Source organism: Nelumbo lutea, chromosome 7 (assembly GCF_056320005.1).
Source record: "Nelumbo lutea isolate HS-2025 chromosome 7, American lotus-T2T, whole genome shotgun sequence".
NCBI lineage: Eukaryota > Viridiplantae > Streptophyta > Magnoliopsida > Proteales > Nelumbonaceae > Nelumbo > Nelumbo lutea.
In genome coordinates, this window is record NC_142690.1 from 38,473,606 (window position 1) to 38,491,767 (window position 18,162).

The 18,162-nt window shown below is 39.8% G+C and overlaps 2 protein-coding genes across 2 annotated transcripts; both read right to left on the reverse strand.

Moving 5' to 3' along the window:
- Window positions 1-4,969: 4,969 nt before the first annotated feature.
- LOC148846141 (uncharacterized) lies at window positions 4,970-5,428 on the reverse strand. Its single transcript, XM_088955932.1, has one exon. The coding sequence runs from the start codon at window positions 5,426-5,428 to the stop codon at window positions 4,970-4,972; it is 459 nt and encodes a 152-aa protein (XP_088812058.1).
- Window positions 5,429-8,458: 3,030 nt separating this feature from the next.
- On the reverse strand, window positions 8,459-10,728 carry LOC148846142 (Leucine-rich repeat protein kinase family protein). The gene is made up of 2 exons (XM_088955643.1): window positions 9,431-10,728; window positions 8,459-9,017 (listed from the first exon to the last, which is right to left on the reverse strand). Exons 1-2 carry the CDS (start codon window positions 10,665-10,667, stop codon window positions 8,653-8,655), a joined length of 1,602 nt encoding a protein of 533 aa, XP_088811769.1. The 5' UTR covers window positions 10,668-10,728; the 3' UTR covers window positions 8,459-8,652.
- Window positions 10,729-18,162: the final 7,434 nt, after the last annotated feature.

Below are 18,162 nucleotides of genomic sequence, written 5' to 3' on the forward strand. Positions count from 1 at the left end.
TAGGTAATTAGGAGTTTGAGTTTAAGTTGGATTACCCTAGCCTAGCCAAATCCAACAAGGAGTTTCCTTCAGTAATCTCCTATTTAAGGAGCTACGAATTGAAGTAAAGGCATGTAGTTTTCAACCAAAAAAGGTGTTAGGAGAGTTCGGGTAATCTCTTGGACAAATCACCCACGTGATTTCCACAATAGGGTCTATACGCAAGGGCAAGGGCAAGGGAAGACAGGAGTCTCTCCCGGTGGACCGACCCATGACAAGATCCTACGCGTGGGCCCATAACACAAATCCATTCTGAAGACTCCCTATGAGTTTCGGACCGGTAAGAAACCAAGTGTGGGAGACTTGAAAATTTGGGGTTGTTCAGCACATGTTAAAAGTACTAATGCTGACAAATTGGAATACAAGACTAGTTGTTGCCTATTTATAAGATACCCCAAAGGTTCAGTGGGTTACTTATTTTATGATCTAAAAGAGCAAAAGGTGTTTTGTAGTCAAAATGCCCATTTTTTAGAAGAAGATTACATCATGGATAATCATCATCAGGAATTTATTCTTGATGAGGAGAGCCCAAGGATAGTAGGAGATGTCCCACCAGCTCCAGAAAATAACCAACCTAGAAGAATTAGCCAGGTTTCTAGGCCTCCAGTTCGTTATGGTTATGACCAAGAAACTATCTTAGTGGAAGACACGAGAGCTGAGAGACCATGGATCTACCTGGGTTTTCAGGCCACCAGTGGGTAGATGCCATGAGAGCTGAGATGGACTCAATGGAGACCAATGGTGTCTGAACTCTAGTAGATCCGCCCCTTGGGGTAAAGGCAATTGATTGCAAATGGACCTATAAGTGGAAGAAGGGCCCTGATGGTAAAGTTGGGACCTATAAGGTTCGTCTTGTGGTGAAAGGGTACACTCAAAAAGAGGGAATCGATTATGAAGAAACCTTTTCGCCTATGGCCATGCTTAAATCTATTAGGATCCTGTTATCTATAGCAGATTACCATGACTACGAGATTTGGCAAATGGATGTCAAAATCACATTCCTGAATGGAGATCTTACTTAAGATATCTATATGCAGCAACCACAAGGTTTCATAACTATAGGTCAGGAACACATGGTATATAAATTCAACCGATCCATATATGGACTTAAGCAAGATTCTAGGAGTTGGAACATCTGGTTTGAATCTACCATCAAACAGTTTGACTTTGAGCAAAATTTGGATAAGCCCTGTGTTTATAGGAAGACCAGTGGGGATAGGGTTACGTTAGCTACGGTGAAAGTGTGGCTTTCACAACAATTCTCCATGAAAGTTCTTGGAGAAGCCTCCTACATAGTAGGTCTTCGACTCTATAGAGATAGATCGAAGAGGATAATAGGATTATCCCAATTTGCTTACATTGACAAAATAGTCAAGAGATACAGCATGGAGAACACCAAGAAAGGAAATGTTCCTTTCAGGAATGGAGTCACTCTCTCCAAGGGTTTGTCTCCCAAGACTACCAAAGAGATCGAGGGCATGCAAGAGGTTCCCTATGCCTCAGCCGTTGGGAGCATCATGTTTGCCATGCTGTGCACTTGTCCTAACATTTCTCAGGCAGTGAATGTAGTAAGCAGATACCAATCTAACCCAGGGTAGGTGCGTTGGACCGCTGTGAAAAACATACTAAAATACCTTCGAAGGACAAAAGAGTTTTGTTTGGTATTCGATGGTAGTTCACTATAGATCTAGGGGTATACTGATGCCGATTGCCAATCAGATCTAGATGATAGAAAGTCTACATCTGGTTATATCTTCATGATAGGATCGTCTGTTGTTAGCTGGAAAAGTAGCAAACAGGGGTCCACCGTAGATTCCACAACTGATGCTGAATACATTGCCGCAAGTGAAGTTGCCAAGGAAGTCGTTTGGATGAAGAAGTTCATTCAGGAATTAGGAGTAGTTGCATCCAGCACATCACCCATTCCATTGTTGTGTGACAACACTGGAGCCATTGCTCAGGCTAAGGAGCCATGAGCCCACTCGAAGTCAAAGCACATCGAGAGAAAGTACCATGTACTGCGAGAGATAGTTGGAAGGGGGGACGTTCTGATTCAGAAGGTAGCATCAGTGGAAAATGTAGCAGACTCATTAACTAAGCCACTAACACAGAAAGTGTTTGAAAAACACGTGGAAAGTATGGGACTCCGGCTTGTACCCGATTGGACCTAAGTGAAAGTGGGAGCTGTTAGACAATTATGCCCTTTGTTCCAATCAGATTGATGTACCTTTTGACATTTACTGTAAATGAATAAAGTACATAATTGATTCATGTCATTGTGGTGATGGACTCTTATGAGACTCGTGTTAGTTTAAAATCTTCACAGTCGTTTGATAGATCTGGGGAGATTTATCCTACCAAAGCTAATATTGATGTATCACCAAGTTGGCTTGGGTGGCTTGTCTCAACTACCAGGGTGAGACATGAGGTACATGCAGTGTGGGTTTTCTTGAAGCCCTGAACCAGACCGAAATTCCAGTATTGCCCTGGACCTTGGAGATCGATGGGCAAAACTGAAATGTTACACCTGTCCCTAGACTCGATTATGGTACTGCACCAGGTGTCGGATTGGGCTGCCTTTGATATGCCAATCAGTGAGATCTTTAGAGGGGGTCAAAACCTAGGTATGTTGGGACAGTCTAAGAATTCATCTGAGTGGGTGATCATAGTGAAGATCAGCCCCTTCATCGGACAAAGTGAACGATCGGGGATGCACTCTCTCTAATGGAAACTTAAAACTGTCGATAGTTGATTTCAACCATTAAAATTTGTTTTTTGCAAAATATATTTATATAAAGATATACATATATATATATATATATATATATATATATATATATATATATATATATATTATAGTTTCGAAATGTTTGCAAAATGTTTTAATTCCCGGGATCCATGTGAGTAGAGAGTGCAACACTGTTCATTGCAGCCGAATGAGAGGTCATCTCTTATCGGACAGTGTTTGATCATTATGAGCTGAGAGATTAAGTGTAAGATTATTGAGGGTAATACCTGATGGGCTAATCTTGCATTTGCCCACAGTTCTTGGGTTTTCACAAGGTGGCTAGACCCAATGACCATTTAGTATCAATGTTGGGCCCATTAAGAGCCCATGGTGTTAGACTCAGGGGTTCACTGTCTCCTACAATGAATTCGGCCAGACCTTGTAGATCAATTAAATAGAGGCAAATCTGGGTTTGGATCATTAGATAAGGATAAGAGGATAAGTATTATCCACTTAAAGAGTCCAGATCCAAATAAAGATTTGGATCAAAAAACTCATAATTTGGTTAGGATCAAGCTGATCTTAAACTATAGATAAGATAAGGGATTATCCTTATCACTTAAAGAGTCTAGATCCAACCAAATATTTGGATTAGGAAACTTCTAATCAGATTAGGAGGTTGTCTCTTTAAGGCTATAAATAAGAGAGCATGGTGGACATGAAAAAGATACATCATACATTACAGTAGTTTGTAGAGTTCTCCCCTATTCTTGCCGCTCCTACCCAGTTCGATCTCCACTTGTGGGAGTGATCAAGAATTGTTCTTGATATTGCTTCTTGGCAGAAGAGGCAATTTGAAGTCGTGCTCACCAGCCCTCTACCACATTCTTGCTGAAGAATTCGGTTCTTGCTAAAGAGTCGTCCTGCTGATCCTACTTCACCTCACACTATTCATCTTCAATGGAAACAGTTTATGGATTTCCCCTTGGGCGTGAACACCTTCATTGGGAGTTATTGCTACTCCATATCAGGCATATCCCTCTCCTCCCTTTTGGTTTCAGATCTGGTCCGGTTTGGTTCAAGATCGATCCTTGAAAATGTAGTTTTCTAAAATAGGGAACGCAATTCCCAAATGGGAAAGAGAGAAATTTTTGAAATTTCACCCAACCTTCCTGTAGGGTTCAACCATCCATATGATGAATCTCTCATCCCTTCGTGTTGAGTCATTGTGAATGAGAATCGGTATAGTTCATCATGCAAACTCCCCACCCCAATCACCGTTTTGGAGGCTAAGTCCTGGATAGAGCATGATGAAGAAAAGAAAATCATAGAACAATTGAATTATTGTGTTAGCCGACTAATAGACAAGAGATTGCAAGAAACATCTGGTATGTAGAGCACATTAGGGATGATCAAAGATGCTAAGGATATTAATCCTTGCATCGGGGCTGGAACCAAGAGTCCATTTGGTAGCCGAACTGGTTTAGCAATATCTTTGATAGTGTGATCAATAAAATGACATATTGACGAGATCATATGATCTAAAGCACCACTATTAAGTATCCACTCGACATCAGAGGTGGTCTTACCAACAGCATTGGTAGATATAGCATTAGTTGATTCTTTGTTCAACAAGGAGAGAAGCTGATTGTATTGTTGAAGAGAAAGGCCAAATAATGAAGAATTGCTCGAAGGAGTCCTGCCAAGGATTTGATTTGTGATTTCTAAAACTACACAGGATCTTGATGGTTGGTTCCCTTTCTCGCTCCACCGATTTGAATGGGATTTATCCCAACTGGGTGGATATCCTACCAGTTCGTAGCAACAATCCTTGGTGTGCCCATTGCGTTTGTAGTGCTCACAATAATATTTTGATCATGATTGTTGGTTAGGTCCCATGGCATTTGAACGAGGCCCTTGTCGAGAGGAGACAAACATGGCCGTTGTTTCTGGTGCAGGTCCTTGCAAAGTATACATCGCTAGGTGGCATTCTTCTTGAAGAACCAGACCGTAAGCCTTATTCAAGGATGTTAAGGGTTCAAATCCAAGTATATTTGAGTGGATGGTGTTGTACGACTCATTGAGCCCCATTAGGAATTGATGGAGTCGCTCCTTTTCTTGTTTAGCAATGAAGATCTTGGATGCGCCTCCACAAGAACACTCAGGCAAGCTGGTGAGTATAGCCAATTCATCCTAAATTATTTACAATTTGGTGAATAAGGATGTTACCGTAAGATCCGCTTGTTTGAGCATTGCCAAATCATGCTTGAATTGGTGTATTCTAGGAATATTTTTCTGAGAAAACCGCTTCTGTAATTCCGACCGAATTTCTGATGTAGACTCAATGAAAGTGACACTATCGTAAAGTTCCTTTGAGACAGAGTTGAAGATCCAAGAAGCAACCATTGCATTGCATTTGGACCAAGCACCTTCTTCTGGTGACAATCTTGCTAGTTGGAGCAATGATCTATCGACAAAACATAGTTTGTTCTTTGCTCGAAGTGCTATTTTCATCGCTTGCTGCCACATTGGGTAGTTTTCTCTACTGAGCAAACATGATACCAAAATCATTACCAAATTGTCCGAGGCATGCAGAAAATACAGGGAGCTAGGATCCAAGAACTGGGACGCCATGGAGTTGACGCTGGTTTCCGATGCCATGACGATATTTACGACTTGTCAGAGATCGGTTGAGTTTTAACAAATCCAAGATCAAGATTTCAGACTTCTTAGAAAATGCTATGAGGAAAATATGTGCGATGAACTGCCTTGGTACAGACGTAGAGTGCGATGAGGTAAGTGTCTGCAATGAAGAAAAATGACAAAACGCCGCAGGCGCGGCATGCGATGAAGAAAAAGAAGACTGATGAGAAAAAGTATTTGCAATGAGGTAAAGGCTCTGATACCATGTAAGGTGGTACCGAGAACGGAAAACTTCTATATTCTTCTTATTGAGTTTCAATTAGTATTTATAATTACAAAGATAGTCCGTTGCAGTGTAGCAACCCATCTAACCGACCTGACTGCAAGTGGGCCAAGTGGTTAAACTGCACATGGGCCCAAGACTCTAATCCTAACACTGAATTATGATACTTTGTTTCAACATAATATATTGTTTTGTCCCCATCTATTTGAACTTCAGTTAGGCCAACAATTGCATTGGAGTTGATCGAATTGCATAGTCATGTGTGGATCAACTTCAACACAGCCATACATTCATATCCCACACAAGTTTTTGGTAGATGGATTAGAACAGAACCTGAGGAAAAGGGTTTTTGGTTAAAAGCCGGTTAGAACAGAACCTGAAAATACAAAAGCCGGTTAGTTTGAGTCATTGAGCAGGAAAAGGGTTTCTGGTTAAAAACAAAACGCAAATTCGATTCATTATATAATAAGAAATCGAGCATTATAGGCAGACTGACTTCTTGCTTGCATTCTTTTTCTTTTCAATTAGGAAAGATGAGGTTGCATAATGTGTCCAATATTTGGTGTTGGTTGAAGCTTACTAAACTCCTTTCACTTTGATGTGTAAAGCTTAAGAGGGTGGTCCACATCTAGCTCACAGGCTGATATGATTTGCTTGTGCATCATACAGATATTGTGGGCACCCATAATTCATCAGAATCACTTGGTTTATCTACAATATGTCTTGATAGACTTTTGCAGAACAGATAATCATGACCAAGTTAACAACTAAGTATACTGATTCACAAAGTTTTAGCTTAAGCAATTGGTTTTTACCTCTTTACACATCCTTGGATCTCCTATCACGGTCTTTACACATCCTTTGACCAGCCACCTATCAAGTCCATGGTGATTACATATGGTATAAAGTTTTACTGAATATATATCTATATAAATGTAGTATGTATGGTATTATATCTATACTATATTTTAAAGTGATTAGGCCCCGCGTTAGCAGCCCTCTCCTCCCATTCCCTTAGCTCTTCCCTCCTTAAACCTCTCTCCTTTCTCCCTTACCCATTCCTAACCCTTCCATGTAGCCACCTAGCAGCCCTCTCTTCTACACTAGAGTTCCTCGTGGCAACCCCCTCCTAAAATTTCTCCTAAACTATCTCTCCCATGGAAAATTCTTTCTGAAAAACCTCTTAATCTATATTGCCACGTGACAGGCCTATCTCTCTCTCTCTCTCTCATGTTACCAATTGGCTCAACCCCTTCCTAAAATTTCTCCAAAACAATCTCTCCCATATAAAATTCCACTTAAAACACCTCTTAATCTATATTATAAACCATCTAAAAACCAAAAATGTGGTTACATTAATTAATTAGATTAATTTGAGTAGTCAAATTAATTTATGAAATGTTTTTTATATTTTGAATAACTATTGAATATTATTTAGTAAATATCAACACCTAAACTATAATTTTCCACAATTTTAATCAATTGAAAATTTTAATTACTAAGAATTACTTGCTGAAAATTACTGATTTTGGTAATTTAATTTCAGAATTTTTTGAAAATTAATTATTGAAATCAATAATTACTAAAAAATTAATAATTAATTAAAATATTAGTAAATATAAATTTAATAATTAAAAATGATCAGTAACTTTTAGCAATAAGTAGTTATTGATATTTTCAGTATTTTTGGTCAATTTATTAATATTTAATGATATTATCAAATAATAATTAAAATTTTCAGTAATGTTTTAGTGGAAAACTAATTTCAATAAATATAAATTATTTTTTTATATTTTTTAAAATTTGGATACTTACTGTAATTTTTTAGCATTAATTAGTGATTTTGTTAATTTACTAAAAGTTAAGTTATAAATAATTAGAAAATTTTAATAATTTCCATAAGTATTGGATACTACATTTATAATTACTATAATTAATGGAGCTATATTTATGGGTTTGGGGGTGTTATGGGTTTAGGGGATGATCCCTAGGATAGGAATGGCAATGGGTGGGTTCGGGGCGGGGATCATACTCCCCATTCCAACCTCAAGTTTTAAGTTAATCTGGACCTCGGCAGAGAAGGCTCAGACCTGAATCTCTGAAATTTTTAATTTAAAATTTATTTTTAGTTACTCCCATCCCCACTTTGTCCCCGCTAAGGCAATCTCCATCCATCCCTGCATGATCGGTGAAGTAAAATAGGGATAGAGAAAATTGCCATCCCTACCCATGAATTATATTGCTCTATAGAACAATAAATTTTAAGTCTAATTCCGTATATAGTACAAGAATATTTTAATATGCATAGAATTTTTAAATATGTTTTTGTATAATTCTGAACTGACACATTTACTAAGCCTCTATCTGCTTGCCTTAATTTCTTTTCTCTAAGCTTTAAGTACTTTCAGTTGGCTTGGGGAGGCGTGTTCACACGTAGAGAGTAGAAGCTCCAAGACTTATATTGGCTCACGCACATTCACCCCTGTTATCCTTTTATCATGTTTATCAATTATCACATTATCAGATTGTGACCCATATCATTCAGAGAGTTGTAACCATACATGACAATGTAACTACATCATCTATATATCTCTGTTCGGATGAACCCATTACCGAACTCCCTCAATTCTCTAGTCTCTTGATATTTGTGTTAACTCTAAATATTGTGTAGACTCTCCCAATATTTTACTTGTTGGTCTCGTATTCCCAGTTTCTTATCCTCTAGAGTCTAGATCAAGAAAAACTCACTGCTTTCAAGCTAAAAATAATTCAGGAAATCTCAATTCTTTCTTCATATATCAAATGCCACAGAAAGATATTTCTATTTACAGTGACGTTTGTACTTCAGAAATGGAGGAAAGCTAATATGGGCTACATGCTTATATGGTCTACTTCACTTTGATTATCATGTACTTGCTATTGAAAATTTAATTTGCAAGGCTCAAACTTGATCTCGGATTCATCTTGATTGGAGGACTCGTTTGTGCCACTCACCTCTTTCTTTGTGTGATCTCTTATGATTGGGTGATTCAAATGCCAAGGAAGACGCATAGAGTCTATTGATGGTATTGAAGATCTGATCCAAGCTTGGTTGGCGATTTGTCAACAGATCGGTGCACGTTAATGCTATGCCTATTATTTGCCCAGCTTGCTCAGATGCACCACCTCCTGCCTTCTTCACTCTACCATCGATCACGTTCTCAACGTTCCCAGGGTAGTTCATCCTCATCCACTCGATAAAACCAGTCTCACTCTTCTCAGAATCTTCTTGGGGCCGCCTGTTTGCTACCATCTCCATTAGAAGTATTCCAAGTCTGTAAATCTCTGAAAAACAAAGAAGCAACTTCAAGAGACTAGATTAGCTGCGTAATATGAGATTATTTAATGTAGGCAAACGAACGCCGCAACCCATTTTTGTGAATTCAAAACAATTAGAATAGAAATTAAAAACCAAGAAAGAAGAATAGTAGTAAGCGGAGTTGTATTAATGTTAAAACACACTTCTCCTTATTTGAATGCAGATTTTCATTTGCAGCTTTGCACTGCTGCAAATGCAAGTTCTAACGTAGGATACAAATTTTGGTTTGAGAAATAAAGGCTCCCAGAAGCCAAAGTGTATGCGTAAGCAAACAACGGAAAAGTAAATTACTGGGTGCAAAACTTACACCACAGGCTTTGCCAAAGAACTGCATTATTTAAAATCGAAATTAGCTTAGTGGAAACACGGATTAGCTTACTCTTTGAAGTACTATTTTGTTCTCCAAACTTAAACCTTGAAATCAACGGCTCTCTGTCGTGGGATAACATCACACTGCTTGCCCTAAGGTCATAACCAACTTCAGGCCATTGCTCCTGCAGATAATACATCCCTTCCATAAGTCCCATTAGAACTTTCAGCCTGTGCTTCCATGGTGGGTAGCCTGATAACCATGACTCAATATTCCTGCCATCCGTCCATTCCGTTACAATGGCCCTCAGTCCCCTATTATCACACCAGCCTAACACTCGAACCAAATTCTTGTGGGACAATTGAACAAGAATTTGGCATTCTTGGACAAATTTTCTGCGGATTTGATTTGCAATTTCTTCATTGTATATCTCAATTCGAACTTCTGTTCGATCTTTCAGAATCCCTTTGTAAATCTCAACTCCCCTACTCTTTCCCACCAATTTTTTCTCTGAAAATCCAGCTGTTGCTGCATTTAGCATTGTTGGTGTAAAATTGTGCCGATGTTTGAGAACCGATGGTAAGATATCTTGTCGTCGGTAGCATAGCCACCCCAAAAATCCCACCATCAGAACAACAAAGATTGGAAACCCAATAAGCAAAATTACCGCTTTGATCTTGAATTTCCTGTGATCTGGTAGAAGACCTGAATGAACAAAACTCGAGGAATTAAACCGTTCAAAGAATGGGCTGTCCGAGATTTTACTTTCAGAGAAGTGATTGTAGGAGAGATTGAGGAGTGTAAGGTTGGTCAGAGGAGAGAAACTTTGTATAGGGACATCACCAAAGAGGTCATTATGGCTCAGATCAAGAGAATGGATCTGGGAACAGTAGAGGATCTCAGAAGGAAAAGCCCCTGTGAGGGAATTGTTTGAGAGATCAATGCTGAGAATCGTTAAGGGGCAGTACCTCCAGAAGAAGGTGAAGGATAAGTAAAGTGGTGCAATTTTTGGGCGGTTTCTGAGATCGATCTTTGTAAATAAAACATCACAATTTAGGTTCTTGGATTCATTGCAGAGGTGGTCTGCAACTATGGTGGATTTGAAGATGTTAGGAAGGTCAGTGGAAGAGTAGTTGCAGTATCTAAGAGATGGATTCATCAGACAATTGTTTGCTACTGTGGAGTGGAAGTCTAGAGTCGGCTGTAGGTTGTTAAGATCCTCCACGACTGAGGCAGAAAGTATTGGCCAAAAGGAGACTGAGATTTGATAGCAGACTAGAAGAACAGCTGCAGATATGGAAGCCATTGTAGAAGTTGCAGATAAGAGAGAGGTGGGAAAATAAAAGAAGTCAATTTCCCAAAAGCGAAAGAATGATTTGGAAAATGGATATCCAAAATGGGCTAGAAATTCGCAAATCCAAGTGTCATGTTTATTTTTCACCGTCTGATTGTGAGAATTCCCCTTGTTGATCTATATGGTGGGACCCATGAGATGGTGAGGATGACAACCGATAACTGCAACGTGCAACCATATTCATTTGCATGTTTGTAAGCCATCCTTTTTGTTTCATATTTCATGGGGTTGGTGGACTAGTGGGTTTACCGGAAAGTCAGAAACATGAACACGTACGATTCTAATTTGCAGAATCTCTCCCGTCTAATATATACCGGAAACATAGGAATTCAAATACCTTGCCCTGTATTTCATAGGAATAGATATCCTAATCCCATAGCCATAAAAAAAATCCCAACCCCACCCGGTTCCTTGGGAAACATTAATAATATATATAACAAGATTGGTCCACGTCAGCATATCTCTCCTTGCTCCATTACCCCCACTCTACGGGTGTAAATGATATTCGAAAATTCGATTTTGAATTCGATATTCAACATAATCGAATCGAATTCGAATAATTCAAATATATAATCGGTCAAATCCAGATATCCTATTCTTACCGAATAGTTAATCAGATTCGAATTCAGATATGACCTGATTCGATTCGATAAATATCCGAATTTTGACCAATTATTTAATTCTTATATATAATATATAAAATATTTTATATAATTTATATATTTATATACTTTATATCAATAAAATATTTATTTTTATATTTATTAATTATCTAAAATAATTAATTAAACAAATTCAAATCGATCGAATATTCGAATATTTAATCGGATTCGCATTCGGATATTAATTTTCAATATCGGTTAGATATCGAATCAAATTCGGATATCGGATTTTCTAATCAGATTCAAATTTGGATATTGCCTGATCCGGTTCGAATTCGATCCATTTACACCCCTACCCCACCCTACATTCTCCTTGACTCTCTCTCCTCTCCCCTTTCCACCACTCCTAAATTGTCCAGTCATCACCCCTCTCTCTTTCCATCCCTATGCTTTCCAATTCCAAATACCTAAAAATACTCATAAAATCTCTCTCTCCCTCTCATTCTCTCATCCATCTTACCCTACTTCTGATATTCCTAAGATACCTCTCCTAAAATATCCTCCTCTTTTTTTTTAAGGCAAGAATCATATTTCATTCAAACTAAGAAACTTGTATGAATAAAAGGAAGTAATCACAGTACCAAGCAAAAAAGTGCTGATACAAATCCTTAGAAAGGACAAAATATAGACAGTGGATAAAGGAGAACAAAAAATGAACTTTTGCAACTGACATAAGGTGAGGCAGAATCACCAACAAAAGAAACAATTGAGGGCATCTCCAACAATCAAAAGTGAGGGATAAAGACAGTAGTGACTCACACCAAGAAACTGGAGCTACTCGGAACTGTACCCGCCAGAGTTGTAACTGTCAGAACTGTAATTGCCGGAATTGTAACCGCCAAATCTGTAATCATCTGAAGTTGTAACCGCCCGTGAAATACACTCTAGAAACAGACACTAGCGGTGAAAGCCAAAGAAGCGATGAAGGCCTCTTGTATCAAAATCCCTGAATAAAAGAACAAAAGGAAAAAACAAAAGATAAAGGAGAAGAATGAGTGAGAGGAAAGAATGAGAAGTGGAACAAGAAAAACAAGGAGAGAGAGGAATGAGGGAAATGGAGAAGAGGAGAAGAACGAAGAAGAAAGGGGGAGAGGGAAAAGAAAAGAAATGGGATAGGAGTAACTCCCCGAGGGGAGTCATTCCAAAAATGGCCAAAGACGGAAGAAGGACAACGGAGGGTGAATGAAGAGAACTAACCAAAAAACCCTGAGACGAAGACTCTCTCATAGCAGAGAGAGAGAGAAAGAGAGAGAAACTATGAAAACTCATAGAGAGAAATTCTGGAAACCCATAGAGAGATAAATATCCTCCTCTTTTATGCCACATTCATTGATTAACTACAAATTCGATTTTACTTTCTCATTTGGTTTGCTCTCTTTAATCTCTCTAGGCTTTTTTATCCCACTTCCTAATTTCTCTCGATCACATTCTATAATGGGCTTATCCCAAATTCTTAGGAAGACTCATCCCAACACGTTTTCCATAGTTATTCACCCACTTCCCAATTTCTCTCCATCACACTTGTGTATTTCACCAAAGTCCCATTATAATGAATCGGAAGTTATAGTTAAGGTTGAAATGTTTCAATTTCTGTCGTTGCAGTTAAAAAAAGGCAAAGGTGAAGTTTGTTGAGGAGAGGAGATGACTGACTATAAGGACGAACTAAGACAAATGGTTTATACCTTGAAAAGGTAAGATTCTTCTGAGACCCATTAATTTCCTTTTAGCATTAATTTTAGTACTTTTAATTTTTATTTCTATAGGGAGTAAGGGATTAAGTTTTCATTGGCTAAGCTTGAAAAAGCTGAGTAAATACATGCATCTTTCTTTGGTTTATACATACATTTATTTTTCCCCTTGTCCTGAACTTTTGTAATTTACCCTGATTTTTTAAATTTTTTATTTGTAAACTGTTTTTGCTCGGGTGTTGTTTGGTAGAAAGGCATCAAACGGGAGAGAGAGAGAAGCCAATTGGTATATATATATATGGACGTTTCATCTTTTTTCATGCGTATCAGACCCGTATGGGGTGTACTGGGGGCATATCGGTAGTGTATCGACGAAAAAGATATGGCCAAAAAATAAAAATAAAAAAATTAAAGGGAGAAAGCAAGGTTTTTTCCCCGAAATAAGCCTTCTTTCACCCCAAATGACTCTAAAACTCCAAACTTCATTCCTAGAGTGCCAAATTTGCAAAAGTTTGCAAGAAACAAGTGTGAATCGTTAATTTTTTTAAAGATTATTCAAATTTGGAAAAAAAATGACAAAATTAGGTAATTTTTTTCAATTTTTATAATATGTTGTGATTTCTTTTTTTCTTGAATGTTTAAGATCATGAAGATATTTGGGGAAATATAAATTAACAAAAAATTTGTAAATGTAATTTTTCTCTGCCTATAAAGACTAAATATGTTTTAGATCTATGGATTTATCTATCATATCTAAAGAGCAATTGAAATTTCTTCTATAATAACTATTTTTTGAATATATTATATAGTGTTTATTTATTTTTTATAACTTTTGGAAATGAATAATAAATAATAACTATTAATTATATTTTCACATAGAATTTGTGCCAATGCATGTTTTATGGTTGGATAGGAGAGTTGGGTTTTTCCCATCCCATAAAACATTAAAACTTAAGAATTATAATTTATAAATTATCTTTAGGCATAGGAATTTTAATAAGGTTATAATTAACTACAAAATATTTCTTCATAAAACCATTAAAATATATTAAATTAACATATATACACCTCATTTAGGTCTTATATTTAGTGTTGTTGATGTATTTTTATGATTTATTAAAGTATTTATAGTGTTTCCAAGTGTATCTATGTGTATCTTACTTTTTCTCCAATACGCATGTGTATCCAAGGCATGTCTCGATACGTCTCTCAAAATTGCCTTTTCGATACACTTGGTCTTTCTGATACTTTGAACCTTGCTCCTTGATGAGGGTGGATTTGGCCCTCCAATGATATTGTGACACATGGCACTTCGGAACAACTAGGTGGCACCCAGAAACCACTTAGGCAACAACTTACCTTAGCCAAGTTGATGGTGTCCCACCTGGTGGCCTGGCCCAGGCGTCGAACTGGTGGCTTGGCCCAGGCGCGACCTGGCGGCCTGGCATAGACGCCAACCTGGCGGCCTAGCCCAGGCGCCGACCTGGCGGCCTAGCCCAAGCGCAACCTAGCAGCCTGGCACAGGTGTCGACCTGGCAACCTGCGAGATGTGCTCGCCGACAAATTCGGCATGCATATCCTAACACTCCCACGATCCTTGAAAGTTGGCCCACGTGCTAAACGATCCGGAGGGTGGTCAATGTGCATGGCGGTTGCCTCCGGGAATCTTGGACCACTTAAGTGACTTCTCGAAAATCTCAGATATGGTGCGTGAAGCCCACGCCAAACCATGCCTATATAAAGGCACCAGCCCCAATGACATGAGGGGGGCAAGTAAGCATATTCTAGCTCTCATACTTTGTGATTTTTAGCTCACAGTCTACTATGAGAATACTGACTTAAGCATCGGAGCAACCTCGCCAGGTTAGCCACCCCGGGTCTTCTGACATTGATTCCTTGCATGTCTCTAAAGAACTACGAAGCTCAACAATCAATCCAGCTCAGCACTCTGGTCAACTCGTCACCTAACCTGCATACTCGGCCTAATCAGCTCATCACCTAACCTGCCTAGTTTGGCACCTAACCTGCCCAGCTCGGCCCAGTTAACTCAACACCTAATCTGCCCCCAGCTCAACCTGATCAGCTCGACATCCAGGTCCTTATCCAGCTAAAGTTTACTTCGGCCTCTGAGTCATCGGCCAATTGGAAGCAAACCAAATGATGAGGTATTTAGCACAAAAAATTGATACATCACCAAAAATTGATTAATCAATTGGCTCCGTCTGTGGAAATCGCTACAAAAAGCTAAGTTCTCATCCTCCGAAAGGCTAAGTCCTCTTCTTCCAAAAAGCTAAGTTCTCACCTTTTAGAAACTAAAAGCTCCCACTTTCTAGTTTCCATTTTTTATGAACTCAAAAACTATGCAGGAAGTAGATGACCAACAGACTAAGCAGATCTACCAACTTTATTTCAACTCGGATAAAGCCTCATCAGTCCTCTTCGTGAGGTACCCTCTACAAAGATGAGCTCTTTGTGGCTTCCACAGGAGTAGGCGGCCAACAGACTGCATGGACGCCCTTGCTGGTTGAGCCTTCCAAGGCTCCTGTGCGAGCTAGTGACCTAAAGTCAGTAGTGCTGCCCTTGTAGATCGAGCTCCTAGTAGCTTCTTGTAGGAGTGGGTAACCAACGTCACTAACGAGGCTAATGCAACGCAGTCGTAGCTCTAAGGTGTCGAGCTGATAAAGGACCTCGGCACCACATAAAACCCAGTCGCCTCTTCGGTATGGGCAAAATCAAAGATCAAGGAGAGTGGACTACGAGTCTCTCCCAGAGCTTAAGGGCTAAAGTGTCGAACTAGCAAAGACTTTGGCACCACATAAGACTCAGTCACCTCTTCGGGATGGGCAAAATCAAGGGTAAGGAGAGTGGGCTGCGAGTCACTCCTAGAGCCTAAGATATTGAATCGACGCTTACGAGCTCATCGAATTAGTCATTTTAGGCCAAAAGAAGCAATCTACTCCCTTCGTCGAGTTACTTTCAGCTCGAGAGTGGGGACTCCAATGATATTGTCGCACATGGCACCTCGGAACAACTAGGTGACATCCGGAACAACTTAGGCAACAACTTTCCTTAGCTAAGTTGATGGTGTCTCACCTGGCGGCCTGGCCCAAGCGCCGACCTGGCGGCCTTGCACAAGCGCCGACCTGGCATCCTGGCCCAGGTGCCGAACTAGCGGCCTAGCCCAAGCGCGACCTGCGGCCTAGCACAGGCGCGACCTGGTGGCCTGGCACAAGCACCAACCTAGCGGCCTAGCATAGGCGCCGACCTGGCAACCTGTGAGACGTGCTCGCCAACAAATTCGGCATGCATATCCTAACACTCCCACGATCCTTGGAAGTTGGCCCACGTTCCAAACGATCCGAAGGGTGGTCAACGTGCATGGCGGTTGCCTCCGGGAATCTCGGACCACCAAACCATGCCTATATAAAGGCACCAACCCTAATGACATGAGGGGGGCAAGTAAGCATATTCTAGCTCTCATACTTTGTGATTTTTAGCTCGCAGTCTACTATGAGAGTACTAACTTAAGCATCAGAGCGACCTCGCCAGGTTAGCTACCCTGGATCCTCTGACATTGATTCCTTGTAGGTCTCTAAAGAACTACGAAGCTCAACAATCAATCCAGCTCACCACTAGGCAGCTCGACCCTCTGGTCATCTCGGCACCTAATAGGCAACTAAAGGAATGGAAAGATCTATCGTATGGATGCCCGGATAATGCGGAATAGAATGGGTGAATTTCAAAAATATCTTTCCTTCCTACAACTGGGAATCACATTCCCTGTTTTAGAAAACTAATTTTCAAGGATCAATCTTGAATCAAGAACCAAACCAAATCTGAACAAAATAGTAGGAGAGGGAAATACCTGATATGGAGAATTAATATCCCCCACAAAGGTGTTCACGCCCAGAAAAGTCACCAAAGACTGCTCCCACTGAAGATGGTGCAATGCCGGACGAAGCAGAATCAGCAACGTTCTTCACAAGAACCAGATCCTTCGCAAGAACCCACTGGACAGAAGGTGAGCACAACTTCTTTTCAATTCTTTCACAAATAATTGAAATCAAGAACACTTCTTGATGACTCCCATGTGAGTGGAGATGAACTACTAAAGGCGGTGGCGGCAGGAAGGAGGCGGGAGGGAGAAATTGGCACTATCTCACTATATGCTGATTTCTCTCTTCTGTGTTCTATATGTATCTCAGATGAGTGTTTTGAGGCTGCCGCCCCCTCCTCCTTTTATAATCCTAAAGGGATCAGCTCCTAATCCTATTAGGAGATGTTGATCCCCTTAAGTGATAAGGTAGAGTCCTTATCTAATCTGCAGATCATGATCAGCCCCCCTAATTTGATTAGGAGTTTCTAGATTTGAATCATATTCAAATATGGACTCTTACTGAGTGGATAGGAACTTTTCCTTATCCTTTAAGGCTGGTCCATATCTCAAATTCGCCCCTTTCAAGCCAATCTAATTAGCCCAGCTCGTATTGGGCTTTTGGCCCATTAAGTGTATGTGCTACTTAAGCCTTCCAAATTGCTGCCTAGTTGGGCTTTCTCTATATGGCGTGCGACCCAAACGTTGATCTACACATCAGCCATAAGGGTTCAGCCCAACCTTTGTCACAAGGCCTAGTGAACCCCTTGAGCCCATCATATGAACTCTATGGGCCCAACACTTACACTAAGTGGTCCTTGGGCCAAGCCACCTTGTAACACCTAAATACTGTGGGCAAATGCAAGATTAGCCCATCAAGTTTAACCCTCAAATGCCTTACACTTAACCTCTTAGCCATAATGATCAAACACTTTCCCGACAAGGGATGACCTCTCCCCTGACTGCAAGGTACAGTGCTGCACTCTCCTCTTGCATGGACCCCGGGGATTAAAACCTTTTGCAAACAATTTTGAAAACCTATATATATATATATATATTTTGCAAAACAAAATTTCAACGATTGAAATCAACTGCCGGCAGTTTTGGTTTTCATCATAGAGAGTGCATTTCCCCGATCATTACCTTTGTCCGACAAAGGGGCTGATCCTGTCACTATGATCACCCACTCAGATGGGTTCATGAACCATCTCAACATACCCAGG